This window comes from Schistocerca americana, chromosome 2 (genome assembly GCF_021461395.2).
Source record: "Schistocerca americana isolate TAMUIC-IGC-003095 chromosome 2, iqSchAmer2.1, whole genome shotgun sequence".
Taxonomy (NCBI): Eukaryota; Metazoa; Arthropoda; class Insecta; order Orthoptera; family Acrididae; genus Schistocerca; species Schistocerca americana.
This window is the reverse complement of record NC_060120.1, coordinates 1084203879-1084224344: the sequence shown is the minus strand read 5'-3', so window position 1 is coordinate 1084224344 and position 20466 is coordinate 1084203879. Positions and strand designations below refer to the sequence as shown.

Genomic DNA, 20466 nt, shown 5'->3' with positions numbered 1-20466 from the left:
GCTTATTGAAAATGGGTGCAGCAGTATACTGCACAAGAGTTAAGGAAGAGCAATCCAAATGCAGATTGGATTTCTGCTGAGTATTCACTGAGTGAAAGCTGCTAATTCTTGGGAATAAGCTGATATTTTTAACAGGAAAGGACAGTGAAGAAAATATACAGGGTGAGTCACCTAACATTACCACTGGAAACACCTCCCAAAACACAGAATAACCAATTCCACAGACTGAAAGTGATGAGAGGGGCTGGTGTGATTGGTTAATACAAACCATTGAGAAATGCACGGAAGTATGATTTTCAACATTTACTAATGTTTTTTTTTTTTTAATGGAAAACTGTTATTATTTTTAGTACAACTGAAGACAGAAGAAATGCTTAATCGATGCTGTTTGTTACACTGTAAAATGTTAATTACATCCAGAGTAATTTGTAATGTAAAGTTGTTGCTTGAGTACCTCCTCAGCAGTGCAGTTGTGTGTATCGGAGGGAACCAATTAATTAGGGATACAAAAAGAACAGTGGTGTACCGTAGGTACAGAAGAGACTTGAACATCATGTTACATACACATGCTTAGTTGTTATTAGTCTTTTTTCTGAAAAATACTGTACGACACTGATTTGTTAGAAGAAAATGTACGTTACCATGAGAATTTAGTTAAACTTACAAATTTTTTTTAATTGCAGGATGTAAAAGAGTGTGTCCTGACATTTCAGGCCAATAAATGTTCAAAGCGGTGCCCATCATTTGCCGCACACATTTGCTGTCTACTGCGTAATGAATGTGTTACACGATGCAGTACATCTGGTGTAATGTTACCACAGGCTGTGTCAATACGATTTTTCATATCCTCTGGGGTTGTAAGCGCATCACGGTACATGTTCTCCTTTAATGTACCCCACAGAAAGAAGTCTATAAAGGTGTAAGATCAGGAGAATGGCTGGTCAATTTATACATCTGCCACGTCCTATGAAATGCCTGTCGAACATTCTGTCAAGGGTCAGCCTAGTGTTCATTGCAGAATGTGCAGGAGCACCATCATTTTGATACCACATACGTTTACACATTTCCAGCGGGACATTTTCTAGCAATGTTGGCAGATCATGTTGTAGAAACTCGATGTATTTTGCAGCTGTTTGGGTGCCTTCAATGAAGTGAGGGCCAATGAGATGGTTGCAAATTACTCTGCACCATACATTTAAATTCCACATTCGCTGTTGCTCTACCTGTCGAAGTTAGCGAGGATTGTCCACGGACCAGTAATGCATGTCTCGTAAAGTTACTGCGCCGTGGTTTGTGAAACCTCCTTCATTGCTAAACAGGTAGAATTGCAACACATTCTCTGTTAATGCCCATTGACAGAAATTCACTTGATTATTAATGTCATATCCATGTAAGTGCTGATGCAGCGACACGTGATATGGGTGAAATTTGTTACGAAGTATGCGCATTACACTACTTTGACTCATTGCACTGCCTCCAGCAATGTCACGTGAACTTGTGTGGGTTCACGGCAATGGCTGCCATCACACAAACTGCACTGCTTCTCGTGTGATGGGTTTGTTATGGACCCATTTGTGTGTTACGACCGTACCTGCTGCATACAATTGTTTTTAGATGTTTTCAAATGTGCGGTGCATACAACTTGCAGGCTGCAGCTGTATTTCGTCTACACTCGCCATAGTATCATCTCTGCCTTTTCAGAGTTAGAATAAACCATTTTCACAGTTCTTACAACACTGTACACCCTATTGTACTTGCGACCTTCTCATGTTCCTACTGTGTATACTTCTGTTCTTACTTGTGTGCAATACACTGTCACAGACGTCTGATAACACAGTGTACTACCGTTACTCTGAGTACAAGGACTAATTGGGACATGCAGTCGCGGAGACAGCCAAACTTGTCAACATCGTAGTCTACATAAACATACCCCTACAGATTTTGTTTGTTACAACACACAACTGAACATCTTGAGGTTTCAGGCATCAACTTTACGTTGAAAATAACTTTGGATGCACTTAACATTTTACACTGTAATAAACGGCATTGGTTAAGTATTTTTTAAATTTCCAGTTGTGCTAAAAATAATAACAGGTTTCCATTTAAAAAACATAAATATGTGTTGAAAATCAGAGTTCCGTGCATTTCTCAATGGTTTCTATTAACCAACTGCAACATCGCCTCTCCTCACTTTCGGTCTGTGGATTTGGTTATTCAGTGTTTATTGTGCTTTGGGAGGTGTTTCCAGTGGTAATGTTAGGTGACTCATCCTGTATGTTGAGCGGGCAATGTCAAAAGACCCAGGCTAGTGAACAGGGGTTAACAAGAGGTTTGCGAACTTGGACCACTTATTGTCCGAACTGCCCATTTCTGAGCAAAAAATATCCTTTCAGAATGGGAAGAGTTACTTCAAAATGTAATACCATACGACATAAGCAAATGAAAATAAGCAAAACTGATTTTTGTCTCGAACGATTGCTTACTTCAGATACTGTTTGAATAGGTTTGGGCTTTCCACGACAGTTTACTATCTACCTGAACACCTAGAAATTTGAACTGCTGAATTTCACTAATCATATGCCCATTCTGTAAAATTAAAACATTGAATTTTGTTGAATTGTGTGTTAGAAACTGTAAAAACTGAGTCTTACTGTGATTTATCATTCGTTTATTTTCTGCAATCCATGAACTCCTGTCATGAACTGCACCGTTTTAAACAGAGCCAATTTTGCACACAACATCCTTTACTACCAAGCTAGTGTCATCAGCAAACAGAAATATTTTAGAATTACCCGTAATACTAGAGGGCATATCATTTATATAAATAAGGAACAGGAGTGGCTCCAACACTGATCCCTGGGCCCTGGGGCACCCCCCACTTGACAGTACCCCACTCAGACCCCACATCACAGTCATTCTCAAAACTGTGAATAATGACCTTTAGCTGTCTATTGTTAAAGTAAGAGGTGAACCATTTATGAACTGCTCCCCGTATTCACGAATGGTCCAACTTCTGGAGCAATATTTTGTGATCAACACAGTCAAATGCCTTTGTTAAATCAAAAAATATACCTTTTGTTTAATCCATCCAGTACCTCGCAGAGAAAAGAGAAATAGCATTTTCAGTTGTTAGATGACTTCTGATAGCGAATTGTGTGATATAAAATGATCAGTTATCCTTACATACACAGCCTTTTCAATAACTTAAGCTAACGCTGATGGCATAGAAATAGGTCTAAATTTTGTACACTGTCCCTCTCTCCCTTTTTATAAAGCAGATTTACTACTACTTTAATGTTCAGGAAACCAACCATTCCTAAAGAAAAAATTACAGTACAGGGCTAACATGTGCAGCACAGTACTTTAATATTCTGTTAGGCACTCCATCATATCCATGAGAGTCCTTAGTCTACAGTGATTTAATTATTGACTCAATCTCTCCCTTATCAGTATCACAGAGGAGTATTTCAGACATCAATCTCAAAAAGGCATCTTACAAGAGAGTTATATGATTCCTTGTAGAAACTAAGTCTTTATTTAACTCACCAGCAATGCTCAGAAAATGATTGTTAAATACTGTACATATATCTGACTTATCAGTAACAGATATATGTTTACTATGAACTGAAATTATATCATCGACCTTGTGCTGCTGACCAGACACTTTCTTCACAACTGACCATATTGTTTTAATTTTATCCTGTGAATTAGCTATTCTATATGCATACCACATACTCTTTGCCTTCCTAATAATATTTTTAAGCACCTTACAATACTGTTTGTAATGGGCTACTGTAGCTTGATTGTGACTGCTTCTAACATTTTGATATAATTCCCGCTTTGTCCTACATGATGGCCTTATCCCACTAGTCAGCCACCCGGGCTGTCTTTAACTGCTTGTTTCCCATTTAGAACATTCTAATGGAAAGCAACTCTCAAAAAGCATGAGAAATCTGTTAAGGAAAGCATTATATTTGTTATCTATGTTATCTGCACTGTAAACATCCTGCCACTCTTGTTCCTTGACTAGGTTTAGAAAACCCTTTATTGCTGTTGGATTAACTTTCCTACATAGTTTGTAATTATGTGTGACATTTTTTTTAGTACAAAAGCCTTTTAGCGTTAAAGTTTGTGCATCATGGTCTGAAAGGCCATTCACCCTTGTACCAACAGAATGCCCATCTAGTAATGAAGAATGAATAAAAATATTGTCTGTGGCTGTGCTACTGTTCCCCTGCACCCTAGTTGGAAAAAACAGTCTGCATCAGATCACATGAGTTTAGGAGATCTACCAACATTCTTTTTCTTGCACAATCATATACAAAATTAATATTGAAGTCACCACATATAACATTTTTTGGTGTACAAGACATATTTTCGGTGTGTGTTTGTAAGCATTTGTTTTTTACATTGGGAATTTTGTGATGATTGTTACAAGATATCAACTGTCCACAGGTCCTTCAGGCACTACTGTTCCATGTTATGTAAAGAGGCTCCCGAGTGGTCAGTGGCGTGCAGAGTATCGTCCACAGCATGTCGGACTCCACACTATTGCTGTTCGTCATCAGGGACTACCTACAGGACAAACTCTCTCTCTCGAAGTCTTTGATCCCCGACAAGCACATGTTATTGAAATGGAAGAAGCATTCTGTCACAGGGCTGCAACTTTCAAAGGTATGTAGTAAAATGTGGTGTAACTGGCTTGTATTAAATATTGCCTGTAATCCAGACATTATATTTTACAAAATTGCTTGTTGTGGTTTAGTCCCTGTGATAATAAATTGATGGCGTCTTGCATAACAAAAACAAAGATGTCCCAGAATAAAAAAATTATGAAACTGAAGGACTGAAGGCAATGGAAAGGACAGATGTGCAAAAATTACTGAAATAAGGTTGTGTTGCTCTCTCTTTCAAACACTGAAGAACAGTTTTATAGTTCAGCATATTATTATGAAGAAATAATTCTTTGAAACTGTTTGTATCTGTAGCACTGCTACAGAAAACATGAAACGTGATCATTTGTAAAATGTAGAAACGTCACTTTACTGGTGCTACTATTTTTAATAGTTGACATGGGACTTTCTTTCTTTGTAATTACTGGAAAATTTTGCTTCAAACAGTTGTCTGTGTAGGAAATTCATGCAAAACATGGTGATTTAAAAATCAAAAATGGAAAGAGACCATCTAGCACTGTCATCTCTATGTGAAAGCAATAAATGAAATTTTATTTCCCAAAATGAAATATACTCAAACTGTTTTTGACAAATGATCTGTAGCTGTTAGCTGATCTTGAAGGATGTAGTTGCCATGCACTTTTTAATGCTTAAATTATTGGCAGACACACTACATATGCATTTCTACAGTACCACACTTCTGAAAATGTCATACACTCATTTCTATTTTGTAAAGTTGGAGATATTGTTTGTGGAAGTTTTTTGACTGCGCAGAGGTGTGTTTGTCATTTACCAGTAGCTATTGTCGGGATTTGTGAAAGGAATAGACTAGAAGCTATTTATCATGGTGTTTGAAAGCAAACTGTTCTTGTATGTAGGGTGTACTGCGATAATACGTAAGTAGCAGTATATTCTGATGTGAATTAGTAGCATTAATGTCAGTTCTCTCTCTCTCTCTCTCTCTCTCTCTCTCTCTCTCTCTATGCCCCCGCCCCTTTTCTCCCCCCCCCCCCCCCCCCTCTTCCTCCAGTTTTTCACAGTGCTTATGAATACTACAATGTTCAGTTCAGTCAGGTGATGTGTAATCCATAATTTATTCATTCTTATTGTTGACAATTTGAATAGATTCATTATTAAAAACAATGTTGTCACTCACTCTTGGATTGAATAATGCTATCAAGATTATCAAAGATCACTTTTACACTGTGCCACTTTCTTAAACATGGAAAATTTGTTGCAGTTATGTTGGTTTTTCATCTTTAAAGTTAGTTCACAGTTGGAGTCTTTTTGAACTTATGTGACTAACCTGTACTAATACATAAAAGTGAGGCTGTGCCTGTGTACGTGTTAATCTCATCTAAAATACTTTCGTTGAAATTGTGCATTCACATAGCTAATATGTCTGGCTGACAGGCACATCTATTCCAGTGTCAAATTTTCTTGCAGTTTTGAAATGACAGCTATCTGTATGATGTCACTACTAATTTTCAACCAAAAATAAGGAAACTGGCAGATTTCTGCCAATTGTCTGACGTTTCCAGGATTGCAACAACTGGATCTCCAAATGAAGTCTCTGTCCTGTCTGTTCCTCAACATACCCAAAGAATGCAGTGAGGTTCCCAAACAGACCTTGAGACATAGTTTCGACCGAGGCGATCTCCTCGAGGGGCTCACGGCTCTTCTGTTAGTACACACATGGCGAGTGTCGGGCACCGAGCTATTGCAGCACGAACTGCTTCCTTTCTTGTGTCCAACTACCCTACTTTATCTGGGTTTCCCCTCAGTTCTGCTTTCCTTTCTCGACATATCCATTCACTTACTTTACATCACCTCTCGGATGAAATAACCTTCGGTTCCCTTCTGGGTTTGACCTAGATGTTCAAAAATTTTCTGTAGGGTGGATCGACTGGGGAAGAACACCTCAGATAACACCTCCTGCGTGCAGTGTTATCGTCTGTACACAATAACTGCATATACTCGTATATGCAATAAAGAGGCAATGCGGTAGCCAATCTGACGTAGTGGGGTCATTACGTACCTTTCGGTAGAGGCCTCTGACACCACAGATATCTCACTGCCGACACCTGAACTGCCAGCTCCCCATGCGTGCCGAGGAGTGGATGCCCATTTTCCTGAGGCATCGGGCCTCCTGGCAGCAGCCGTCACGCCAGGTGACATTTCTTTGGCCGGGTGGCTGTCGATCGGGGTAGGTGGCGTCGCTTTGGGGTGGACATTTTGCGTATGAAATGCATCATGAAAACTACAGCCATTTTTATCCCTCTTATCTCATCATGCAGGTATAGAAACAAGACTAGAGGGCCAAGGCAGTCGGGACACTTTATTCAATAACTGGTATGTACTCAAACAGATGGAGATACTTTTAGTGCAACACCATTATTTTTTGTGGAACACACTGAAGATAAATTTGTAGATGTTGACAATATTAGCAAAAGAATAGATTGCTAATCACAATAAAGATGACCTCACAAGTTGCAGTCCGGCAAAACAAAAAGACTGTTACACATAATTGCTTTTGACTAAAGCCTTTTTCAGCATAGAAAATACATACACACACACATTCAAGCACATCTCATGCACGCATGAATGCATGAGATGTGCTAGCTTGTGTGTGTGTGTGTGTGTGTGTGTGTGTGTGTGTTTTCTATGCTGGAGAAGGCTATAATGTGTAACAGTCTTTTTGTTGTGCCAGTCTGCAACTCAGTGGGTCATCTGTAAGGTGACTGGAAGTATATCTTTTTCCAAATATTGTTGATATTCCAACCTGGAGTTTCCATTCTTTCATTTGGTAGAAGTTGAATCAAATGGAAAAATGCACAATGGATTGTTACTGATTAAAACTTACTCTGCTGCACAATCTACAGCTCTTCAGGCAGATGACTGTGTGACTGAATATGATATTCTATAGATACCTTACACTCCAGACAGACGAGGAGCTATAGGCTAATCTCAAACGGCAATATGTACATTGTGTCTGGTGTGTACCAAAAGGCCCCGAGGATAATTGAATAGATACAGGTGATTTAATTTTAGCCCGTGTAGGAAACGGCCACCCAGAAAAAGTTAGTCGTGTCGAACTAGTGTAATGGTAAACCTCACATTCCACCACACATAATGTAATTCAGGTGCTCACATTTTGAACCACACATCGTCCCACAGCGTGGCGGACCCAAAGCATGGAAACTGCAGATTGTCTCTCCACAAAGGTAGTCCTCGTGAATTACCACTTTTCTTTGTCAGTTGTACAAACACCGTCCTCCTCGTTCACCATTTTGCCCAGTCTTTAAGGAAGAAAAGAAGATACGAGAACATTAAATCTTGACTGCCTGCCACGAACCGAGGCACGAAAAAATTATGAACTCTTACATCTTGTTGATAAGATTTCCAGTTACTTGAAAGTCATAGCCGATACCCTCCCCTACCTCAGTGTTGTTCAAACCAAATCTTCCACATCCTCTTCTCTAGTTTTTTCTGTGGCACCATCTTTGTGAACCACTTTTTGCACCTGGCTGGTGGAGCAACCTACTCCTCTGGCATCTGCCGGTAACAGGGCTCCCTTGTCGGGATCCCTCTGCATTGAAACTGGCAGATTAGAGGCCAGAACCGATGCACATTGATTTTGTTCCATCTCAATTGGTGACAGGCAGTGTTTTTGGGTGTGACTGGTCCTTCTGGCCTCTTCGTGCATGAGCTGGAAGTCTGTTATGTAATCATTCAGTAGAACTGTAATGAATATTACTGTCACCTGTGCTTACTAAAACACCTTATTTCCACCTATTCTGCACTTTTTCTCAGCCTATAAAAGAGGCACTTCTGAACAAATGGATTCCCATTCACACTACATTGGAAGCAATAGTGATGCACATGGAAACAGTTTCAGTGACCACAATTTTCAGTGTTAACATAGCTCACAGGAGCCCACATCCTGACCCTGAATTGACCACCTTAATCCAAAAACTCCCTCCTCCCTCCCAACCCTTTCCTCCTACTTGGAGACTTGAGTGCTCACCACCCTGGTGGGGCAGGGGGAGGAGGGGGGAGTACCACTTTGTCTATTAGAGGCCTTCTGATTGACCATTGACCAGCTTTTTATTGACTGATGTCTCTCCTCAGTGGCGGAACTCCAAACCACTTTACTTCCACCTACAGGACCTTATCAGCTAACAATCTCTTTCCAGTCTCGTAGCTTCACCACACAATCTCCCGCACCAGGTTACCTCCATCATAGCTTCACCACACAATCACTCGCATCGTTAAAACAGCCTTTCCCCTTTCCATAGGTTGCCTCCATTTCTGGCTGGTGCCATTGTGGAACAAATACATTGCAGTAGCTGTTTAGGGTTGCTGAAGAGCCCTGCAACATTTCAAGTGCATCCTTCACAGACTAACTTTCTACTGTGAAGTGACTTTGTGGTAAGGTTCGCTATCTAATTAAATGCAACAAAGACTGGTGGGAACACTACGTCTCTGTGAGAGCCTCATAAGCCAGTGTGGGCCAGTCCCTATAATCTTCTGAGCTGCTAAAGATCCACAAATGTATCAGGTCTCTCCTCTGTAGTGAGACATCAACTCTCGTTGACCACCTTGCGACCCGCTTTGTGACAGCATAGGCATTCTTTCCTTACGTGGCTACCTTGCACACATGCAAGTGATAAATTGAAGACAACCCCTTCTCATTCACCCCTTACTAAGCTGAATTATGTAATGAGCCTTTCGCTGTCGGGCTCTTGCACCATCTCACAATATGGCCCTAGACCCTGTTTCATTCACAATAAGATTAAACAAAATTTGAATGTCCTCCAACGGCTTCATCTCCTCAGGTTCTTCAACTGTATTTGGCTTGAAGGTATCTTCCCTTCGCATTGGTGAGATGGTATCATCGTTGCTATCATTAAGACAGGTAAAAACCTGATATCCATTGACAGTTACCAGTGATTAGCTTCACTGACGTGTTCTGCGAAATGCTCGAAAGAAAATGGTCACCTGCCAATTGTGCTCAGTTTTCGAATCTAGGTGCCTTTTGTCATCCTATCTGTGTAGTTTCCAGGAGGGATGATCCACAGCTGACCATCTACTTAGGTTTGAAATGGTAATCCGACAGCCGTTTCAAAACCCAACACCTGATTCCAGTCCTTTTTGACTTGCACAAGGTATATGACACTGCCTGGTGCCATCACATTTTACTACCCTCCATGACAGTAGCTTTTGAGACACACTTTTGATTTTTATTTGTCAGTTTTTATCACACCAGTTGTTCGAGATTAGAGTTGAAACTTCAACCAGCATTCTGTGTGACCAAGAGAACAGCATCCCACAGGGCTCTGTCCCGAGTGTATCACTCTTCCTCATCACCATAAATGGGATAGTGACCTCTGTTCGGCTACTGGTCACCCGTGAGCTGTATGTCAACAAGTTTTCCATTTGGTACAGCTCCCACTCAGTTGCCTTGACAGAATGGCAGCTCCAAAGAGCCATCTGATGGGCCTTTGCAAGACCGTTTCCAATGATTTACAATTCTCTCCTGCACAAGTGCGTTCGAGCATTTCTGTCATCGTACTACAATCCACCCTGACCCAGAACACTATTTTGGTACGCAGCAGTTGGCTGTTGTTGTACAGTCCCATTTTCTGGACCTCCTTTTGATAAAAAGTTGACTGTGCTGCCCATGTTTGTTATCTAAAGGCTAGCAGCATGCAAAAGCTTAATGCTTTCATTTATTGCTCACACCTCTCGAGGTGCAAATCGTGACACTCTTCTCTATATCTGAGCTCTGGTCAACTCCTGCTTGTATAATGGATGCCATGACTTTGGCTCAGAGGCACCTTCAGCTTTGAGTTGGTAGACCCATTAGTCATTGTGGTGCTAAGAGTTGCCATTGTTGCCTACCACAATAGACCTATAGACAATCTCCTTGGCTCCTTGCCTTCCCTCTTCAGTTCTGGTGGTACCAAGTCTCTTTCTCCTACGCCATTGCCATTCAACAGTTTCCTGATCGTCCAACGTATCCTATTCTTTTTGCACGGGGGGCATTGACCCCGACACCCGCCCATAGGTAGGGTTGCCAATTGGATTGTGCCTCACAGCCCTCTGCTGAGACCTTTGCCTTTCTCCTTAGACTGTACTTCCCGTTTTGCCTTGTGCACCTCCCTTGGGTTGGTACCTGGATCACAAATTAGGACCAATCTAAAAGGTGCAGATGAAAAGTTCAGTGACAGGACTTGGAAAATAAGGGAAACGATAATTACAAACAGAATACCTTTACTGCCCTTCAGAGGAGTCACCATTGGCTACAACATACTTCTGACATCAGTTATAAAGCTGTCAGAAACTGTCCACTAACCCTTCTTATGGAACTTTTATTCTTTGGGACCAAAACAGGTCTTTTAATGACATGATTATTATGAATCGCAGCCAGATACATTGCTATGTAAATTGGTTATATTTTATATAATTCATGATTAGCCCATGAGTACAACTAGGAGAAAGTAATAATTCTAAAAAAGGCAAGACATGACAGCAATGATGTTACATGTAATGTATAAACACCTAATGATGTATTATAGCTTTACAGGTCATAGTTACATGACCATTATGTTAAAACCATCCCTTATTTATGTATTTACAGTGGGTCTGACAATGGCAATATGCCGAAATGGGCTTATCATGAATAATATAAAATATAAACAATTTTTATAACAGTGTAGCTAACTGTTATTCGTAACAACTTCTTCCAGAGTCGCACGATGCACCAGGATCATGTGTTGGATATGTACAACATGTGTGAATGTTTGTGAACCATAGTGCTTATTCTATTTTTCCTTATCTTCAACTCCCATTCATAAAGACAGCTGCTGATAATCCACAAGCATCTGTCACATTTCTTCAGTGTTATCTAGGATTGTGCCATCTCCTAAATTTCAAAAAAATATTTGTCTGTTATTGAGAAATATCCAAATAAACTTTGTTGCGTAGTAAAGCCCAGCCGTGGATTCCAAGACTGCTGTGCACAGTAAATGGCTGTAACGTTTATGATGTGTTCCTAAGACCTCAATCTTGAACAAATCTGAATATTTTGTTCATATCTCGATCTGTGTCCAAGGTAAAGAGGCTCAAATTTATCCTACTTGTACACGTGAAATATGTACATGAAATATGTATGTAAAATACTGTTTGAGAAGAGAATGTAGTTTAAAAAGTGACTTAGCATAGAGAAATATGCTGTAAACTGTCGTAGTTGTCATCTGGGAACACCGTGTTATTGTACTGAAGCACATGTAAAATTGTTTTTCGTGTAAAATCTGGTCCAAGGTGTAAAATGAGTTTTGAGTTATTTCAGTTACACATAAGTAAATTACCTAAATTTTACTGATCAATACATTTATGTTCGTATGAGTGACTTCTATGCTGCAGCAGGGAAAAGAAGGGAACCAGTGGAAAAAATGCTCCTATCAAAACACAAAAAATATAATGTTCCTGTTTATTTAAAAGACTCTGACTGAAAAGTGAAGTACCAGCTGCCTCATTCTACTTTCCTCAGCACCTATTGAATTTTTTCCAAACATTTTGCTATGTGAACATACTCACACTTTTTTATGTGGACAGAGAAGAAGACAGTGGCAAAGAGATGGACAAGTAATAAATGTTAGAAGATAGTAGACATTGGTTGTGTTATAGAAAGAGTGAAGGGGACACTGGCAGTATGAGAGAGAGGGACACAGTGGGAGTGGAACATAGTTGTCAGTGACACAGTGCTGGGATGCAGGGAGGGGGATAAAGAGAAGGAATTAGTGGATGAGACCCAATGATAACGAGAGGCAGAGTATATGACAGTCACAATGAGGAAGAGAGAGAGAGAGTGTCCAAGAGAACAGACAGCAGCAGTGGGAGGAAAGGAAGGAGAGATTACCAGTAAGAGAATGAGAGGGAGACACTGACAGTGAGAAGAGACTGTTGTAGTATGACAGAACGAGGGAGACTGTGGCTGTGACACAGGAGAAAAACGATAATAACAAAGATTAGGGCTGAATGAGTGAGTGACATAGGGCAACTGGAAGTGGGCGGTGATGAACGACTTACAGTGATGAACTAGTGGGTGTGAGTTAGTTACAGTTAGAGGAGCTTGTGGGAGTATGTGTATGTTAAAAACAGCGGTTATGTTTACATGCCAAAATTTTTGGGAAAATTCTAAATGGTGCTGAGGAAGGTAGAATGAGACAGCTGGTATGGTACTCCGCTTTTCAGTCAGAGCCTTTTAAATAATCATGAACATGTCACATGTTTTGTTCGCTTATAGGGGCATTTTTCTGCTGGTTAATTATTTTTGTGAATAATTAATAAGCTGTACAACTGATTCCAGAAATGTGTTGTAACTAATGGTGGCTGCTTTCAAGGCCAGTAAAGGTATTTTGTTTGCAACTCCTTTTTCATTTTTTTCTGATACCATTCACCAAACTTTAGAGATGCAACTTCAGATTCAAAGTCCTAAAGTGTGTCGCCCCAATGCCTTTCAGTATTTTTTCCTTTAGTTCTTCTGGAATTTCAGGAGATGGCTCAAAAATGGTGGCTAAGACAGGATATACTTATACATCTCCTGCCAGTCAGGAATACCAATCGTCGCCAGGAATGTGTTTTAATGATGGAGCTGCTAGTTGCCTAACAGAGCCCTCTATTTTATTAAATGAGCCTCCCTTGTCTGCCCTTTAATCATCGCCAGAAATGTGTGTTAATGGTGGAGCTGCTAGCCACTAACAGAGCCCTGCTTTTGTATCGAAGGGACCTCTCTTGTCTGCCCTTTAATCTGCAGTGATTCAGTGAGAAGTCCCCAGACCATTGACAGAAGTTTCTCTTGTTACCCTGCAGTCTTGCTATTCATGACCTTCTCACGGAACTTCGCTGCCATCCTGCTTGGTTGGCTTTCTCTGGGATTAAAATTGTGTGGGTATCCCAGAGAATGAACTGGCCAACCATTTGGTTAGGGGAGCAATTACTTGCCCCAAATTTGTTTGACAAATTCCTGAGACCAAATAAGGCTTCTGCTCACTCGAAGATGGAGCAATATGTGACGGGCTTCTGCCCCTCTGATAAACTCTGTACTATCAAGGAGACTGCTGTTGCATGGTGCTCCTCCTCCTGAGCCTCCCAGAAAGAACTCACCATCCTGTGTCACCTCTGTGTTGGTCATACCAAAATCAAATTTAGTATCAAACTTGGAAATCAAATTTAGTATCAAACTTATCATTTAAATGTTGTGTATTCTCAGTTAACTGATGTTGCATACTCGCCATGAATTTAATAACATCATCATCTTTAGGCTCTGTAACATTTGATGTATGATTCACACTTTCCTAAGTAACTTTGGTATTTATAGACTCCTGTATATTACTATTTTTATTTGTACTTGAGTCTGCTTATACTGTCACCTTGACATCAATGATATTACTATCACATAAATTATGTGATTGCTGTCCTACATTTATTACATTTGGGACTCTTTCACCAAGATTTTCCTCACTCAAATTATGTGATTGCTGGTCCATAATCGGTTCCCTAGTTACCTCCTCATGACGATTATATCCACTTTCACTCCCCTCACCTGTCACTTCCAAACTCTGGATTGCACTCCTTGTTCGAGTGTAGATTTTCCGTAATATCTTCAAACACGGTTAAAATATCAATATCGACTCAAAATATACTTTCACCAACCAAAGAACTTTTTTTTTTACTATGTCTATCCTGCTCATACCTGTGAGTATCTCACATTAGCTGTGAGTACTCATCCTTTCCAATGGGTCGAAGTTCGTGCCTTGGGCCTGAAGTTGTTGGTATACCCTTTTCAAGCCCCAAGTTGCCGCGCTAAATATACTGATGCCTCTTCTTTAGTCTTCTTCTTCTTCTTCTTCTTCTTCTTCTTCTTCTTCATCCTGGATTCTTGAGGTCTCTTGTGAAGAAACATGATACATCAAGTTCCGTAGTGGTGTAGGACAATCAATGAAGTTACACAACAGTTAATAATTTAACTTTTTAAACTGCCGGTTTATTGGCATTTATGGAAAGAAAAACACTCTCATACTCTACATCTACATCTACATGATTACTCTACAATTCACACTCAAGTGCCTGGCAGAGGGTTCATTGAACCATTTTCATACTACTTCTCTACCATTCCACTCTCGAATGGCACGTGGGAAAAGCAACACCTAAATCTTTCTGTTCGAGCTCTGATTTCTCTTATTTTATTATGATGATAATTTCTCCCTGTGTAGGTGGGTGTCAACAAAATATTTTCGCATTTGGAAGAGAAAGTTGGTGATTGAAATTTCATAAATAGATCTCACCGCAAAGACTTGTTTCAGTGACTGCCACCCCAACTCGTGTGTCATATCAGTGACACTCGCCCCTATTGCGCGATAACATGAAACGAGCTGACCTTCTTTGCACTTTTTCGATGTCCTCCATCAATCCTACCTGGTAAGGATCACTCATCGTGCAGCAATATTCCAGCAGAGGATGGACAAGTCTAATGTAGGCTGTCTTTTTAGTGGCTTTGTTGCTTCGTCTAAGTATTCTGCCAACGAAATGCAGTCTTTATTTCGCCTTCCCCACAATATTAAGTATGTGGTCTTTCCAATTTAAGTTGCTTATAATTGTAATTCCTAGCTATTTAGTCGAATTGACATCCCTTAGATTTATGCGATGTATCATATACCCATAATTTATCGAATTTCTTTTACTACCCATGTGGGTGACATCACACTTTTTGCACCATACTGAAATTCCCGCTCGATCATTTTGTTATTGGAATTGATTGTCTGATGATTTTACTAGATGGTAAATTACAGCACCCTCTGCAAACAATCTAAGGGGGCCTACTCAGATTATCACCTAGATCATATATGCAAATCAGAAACAGCAGAGGACCTACGACACTACTTTGCGGAATGCCAGATATCACTTCTGTTCTATTCAAACAAATTTCGAGCTTGCAGCCAGTCGTCGTGCAATACTTCGCATGAAATTTCAACTGGGCACCTGCCAGTCATCTTGAGGTGAGCCATCGCAGACTGGCAAAAATGTACTCCATTCCAGAATATATAGCAAGCTGTGAAATATCATGCGAGGTATTGAACGACGGCCGTCTGCAAGCCCGAAATTTGTTTGAACAGTCAATTCGCCAAGAAAATTTTAAAATTCATTTCTGTTCTACTCAATGATTTACCGTCTGTCACTACCAAATGTGACCTCTCTGAGAGGAAATCATGAATCCAGTCACACAACTGCGACAATAATCCATATGCATGCAATTTGATTAATAGTCACTTGTGAGGAACGGTATCAAAAGCCTTCTGGAAATCTGGGAATATGGAATCGATCTGAGATCCCTTGTCGACAGCGCTCATTACTTCATGGGAATAAAGAGCTAGCTGTGTTGCACAAAAATGATATTTTCTGAATCTATGTTCGTTTTGTATCAATAAGTCATTTTCTTGAAGGTGGTTCATAATATTAGAGTACACTATATGCTCAAAATCCCACTGCAGGTTGAGGTCAGTGATATGGGTCTGTAATTCAATGGGTTACTCCTATTTCCTTTCTCGAATATTGGTGTGACCTGTCCTACTTTCCAGTCCTTAGGAACAGACCTTTCGTCAAGTGAGCGGTTGTATATGATTGCTAAGAAAGGCGCTATTGTGTCTGCGTACTCTGAAAGGAACCTGATTGGTATACCATCTGGATTAGAAGACTTGCCTTTCTTAAGTGATTTGAGTTCTTTCGCAATGCCTAAAATATGTACTTTTATGTCACTCATGCGGTCAGCAAACTTTGTGTAACATTTAGTGTGTGTAATGGGCCTTACTACGTCGTAAATCGTTCTAATGAATTAATTAAGCTGCTCTACAGTGCTGCTTGGCAATGTAATAAACAAGGTGATAGGTGTCTCAATTAAAACTGGACCTCGATATTTTGAATAAATTTTCGATTCATTTTTTGTCAAAATCAGCACTTGTCTCAAAATTAATTTTCAACTTTGTGCATTAAGTCCAAACGCATTTGTAAGTTTTGTACACAATTTACTGGACAGCTCAATCACACACTGGCATGTAACGAATTTGAAATCGAGCGCGCAGGTTTCAGTTTTCCCTAATGGGCTAAACGACTCTTTTGTAATAATGTGATGTGTGTGTATCACGTAAAGTTTAAATGAAACTTGATTTACTCTCCATTCGGTTCAAGATCACAAAATAAAATTCACCACATAGGTCAGCAAACTGTACATGTGCAGTTTTAGCACTCTAATTGATAACTCGTCTCAGAGTGAAAGCCACATACAAATTCACACTTTTTTTTATGCATACAAAATTCAAAACACCTTTATATGAAGCAAATAAATTATGGCATGTAATTACTAACTAAACATTTCTGATTCTGAATAAACTTGAAGAATATGTATTTTATAATCAATAAAATTTTATCGTCTGAGAGAAATTATTAGTTTGCTAAAGCAGATTCAGATTACAGTCAACTCGTGTCTGGATGATGATGTCACAATTCGACACTTGCTTGGAATGAATGAAATACCTGTACTGAAAAATACTGTCTGTCGAGTAATTTACTGACATTTATAAGAAATCTGGTGCCCCTTTCATCGCTAACCGTCCGAGTGGTAGCCGCACCTGACAGCACATAACTTCGGTGATGTGATGGGAACTGGTGTTACCACTGTAACGAGACTGTTGGCTTCATCCCTCTTTTACTCTGTTTTAGTTGTTTTTCATGTTATAGGTGGCACTCTGTTGAAGAGTGAATGCCCTTTAATGCCTTCACTGCAGTGGATCAGGGGTGGGGCAGCTATGGGTGGGATGACTCCTTTCGTGTGTAGAGCCTCGGGGGCTCCCACTGTCCATGTGGCGAGCATTACATTTGTAGCCTTCTCACCTTTACTGATCCGAATCTTTCGACTGGAAGCATTCTTTGTTTTGCATCTGTCTGTGTTGTTAATTGTATTAGTGAGGGTTGGATGCAGGTGTGGTTTCTCTCTCCGTAGATGAGCCCAGAGAATCCCTCACCTGCTCTGACGTATGTACTGGCCCAATACAAACATTTCTCAGTAACTTATTTATCAACTCTGTCATTACGATTGCCTTCAGTGACTTCAGTTTAATGTTTAATGTACTTTGATCATCGGAACACATTCGTGACAAATGTCACTGGGTGAAGTACCTCCGTGCTGAGGGGCTGCTTATCTCACTGTTTAATCCCTTAAACCCCAACCGACCGTGTCACTGAGGTGACACGATATGTGATGTTACACGTGATATGATGCAGAAGCCACACATACATTGGTGGAGTGCATAAAACTATAGTTGAAATGAGTTAACTGGTTGACATTGGGACTACAGTAACACAGTGGCTACAAGATTCCCTCATTTCGTCTGGTGCAACACGAGTGCTGGTTGCTCCTTGCAGTTACATCATACAGTATCTGGGAAGGGAAATTTCAAGTCATCTGGTGTATTTTATGTAGATGAAGCAATGCCGCATCCACCTGTGTAGTTGGTACTCAATAAAACTTTAAACTTTTCGCATACAGAATTAAAAACCACTCTTTTGGGATTGGTACATGTTCTGTGCTTTGCAGCATTACTCACTCAGTTTTGAGGAAACTGTTCGGTAATTTGTTTTTTAGTCTGATACCACAGTTTGCTAATGAACTGGTTTTTGCTTGCTGTTGCCCATAGTAATGGTAGTAATCTAGAATTACATAAAATAAAGGACATATTTTGAAAAGTTTGGAGTAAAAAATGTAGTCGCTGACCAGTTTACATTTGGTGTATTTTAGGTGATACAATGCTGTGTACCAAATGTAGCCAGTGTATCGAAATTGTGTTTCGTACTCGAAGTAGAGCATATTGCTTTCCAGTTTTGAGTACCATATTCACCCAAATGTATGCCACACACCAGAAATGAGACTTGAGAGGGGGATTTACCCCCATTTCGAGTCACATTTAAAAATGAAATGAAATATAGCTCATCATATGGTGGATAAATTATAAAGTGGCCCCATCTCTCAGGGATTTGCAGTGAGTAGTACATATTTGTAGTAATTTGCATGGAATTAAATTTAACCTGTTGGACACTTTGCGATTACTGTCAATTGCAAACACTTACAGCAGTGAGAATTCCCAATATGTATCAAAATATTCCAAGCAGAACTAGGGCAGCTAAGACTTGTATAGAGTGTACCACAACAAATGTTCAAGTTGCATGTCTGTCTGTCCGTATCACATGAATATCATCCAATTTTTTTTTTTTTTTTTTTTTTTTTTTTTTTTTTTTTTTTTTTTTTTCCCAATGAAATAGTGTTTTCATCCAAGGAAGCTTAGGCTTCACAGATTATTGTACCTGATTTAAAGAAAATAAACTGGATGTAGAGAAAACCATGTATTCAAGACATTGATTTGTTTTGTCTCTGGTAGAGGTTAGCTAGGGTACTTTATAAGATTGATATTTTTAAAATTTTAAACAATATAAGTTGTCTGCACAGAATCATTTCCAACGTAAGTTAGCCATACAAAGTGTGAACTGTAAGTATTGTCATTATTGCAGAAAATGTTTTTTCCTACAATGCCTTCCCTGTCTGTCAATGTTGTTCGACAAACAAGTTAGGTCACGGCTGCCTAGAATACAGGTTGCCATAATTAGGAACTACACGGAGCTGGACTGCGAGTGGTGACGAAACAGGCGAGTGTTGCTGCACTGCATACGTGAACACAGTTTGGATTTATAGTTACTTTGCGAATACTGACAGCATTGAGAAATGGCTTGATGTACGTTGACATGTACCAGCAGCTTCCAAACAGACCTGGAGCTGTCACAACGTAAATCTGTACTTACTATGCTTGAAAATTTCTGGAAGTTTCTTAAAAGTGTCTATGTGTATGGTGTGTATGTAAAGAGACTTATTTTTATTGCTATGAATACCTACATCTAAATGGATACTCTGCATATCACATTTAAGTACCTTCACAGTAATTCTCTTTTATTCCAATCTTGTACAGCTTGTGGAAAAAGTGAACACCTTCATCTTTCAGTGCAAGCTCCAATTTCTCTTATTGTATTATGGTGATCATTTCTTCTTATATAGCTCAGCGTCAACAAAATATTTTCACATTCGAAACAGAAACTTGGTGATTGAAATTTTGTGAGAAGATTCCATCACAATGAAAAAGCCTTTGTTTTAATGATGTCCACCTCAAATAAGTGTCCTGCCAATAAAACACTGTCTTTGGTCAGCCTTCCCAACAACATTTTCTGTGTGTTCCTCCCAATTTAAGTTGTTTGTAATTGTAAGTCCTACATTGTTGTTGTAGTGGTCTTCAGTGCAAGGACTGATTTGATGCAGCTCTCCATGGTACTCTATCCTGTGCAAGCTTCTTCATCTCTGAGTAACTACTACAATGTACATCCTTCAGAATTTGTTTAGTGTATTCATGCCTTGGTCTCCCTCCATGATTTTTACCCTCCGCACTTCCCTCCAATACTAAATTGATGATCCCTTGATGCCTCAGACTGTGTCCTACCAACCGATCCCTTCATCTCCTAAAGTTGTGCCACAAATTTCTCTTCTCCCCAATTTTGTTCAGTGCCTCCTCATTAGTTACATGATCTACCCATCTACTCTTCAGCATACTTCTGTAACACAACATTTCTTGTCCAAACTATTTATTGTCCATGTTTCACTTCCATACATGGCTACACTCCATACAAATACTTTCAG

General features: G+C 39.8%; 1 protein-coding gene across 1 annotated transcript in view; it reads left to right on the top strand.

Annotated features, from left to right (window-relative positions):
- LOC124596486 (filamin-B) overlaps nucleotides 1-20466 on the top strand; it is an 896651-nt gene that overhangs the window by 758269 nt on the left and 117916 nt on the right. The window contains exon 37 of the mRNA XM_047135636.1: nucleotides 4456-4674. Coding sequence (XP_046991592.1) covers nucleotides 4456-4674 — 219 coding nt within the window. The remainder of the gene's footprint in view (nucleotides 1-4455; nucleotides 4675-20466) is intronic.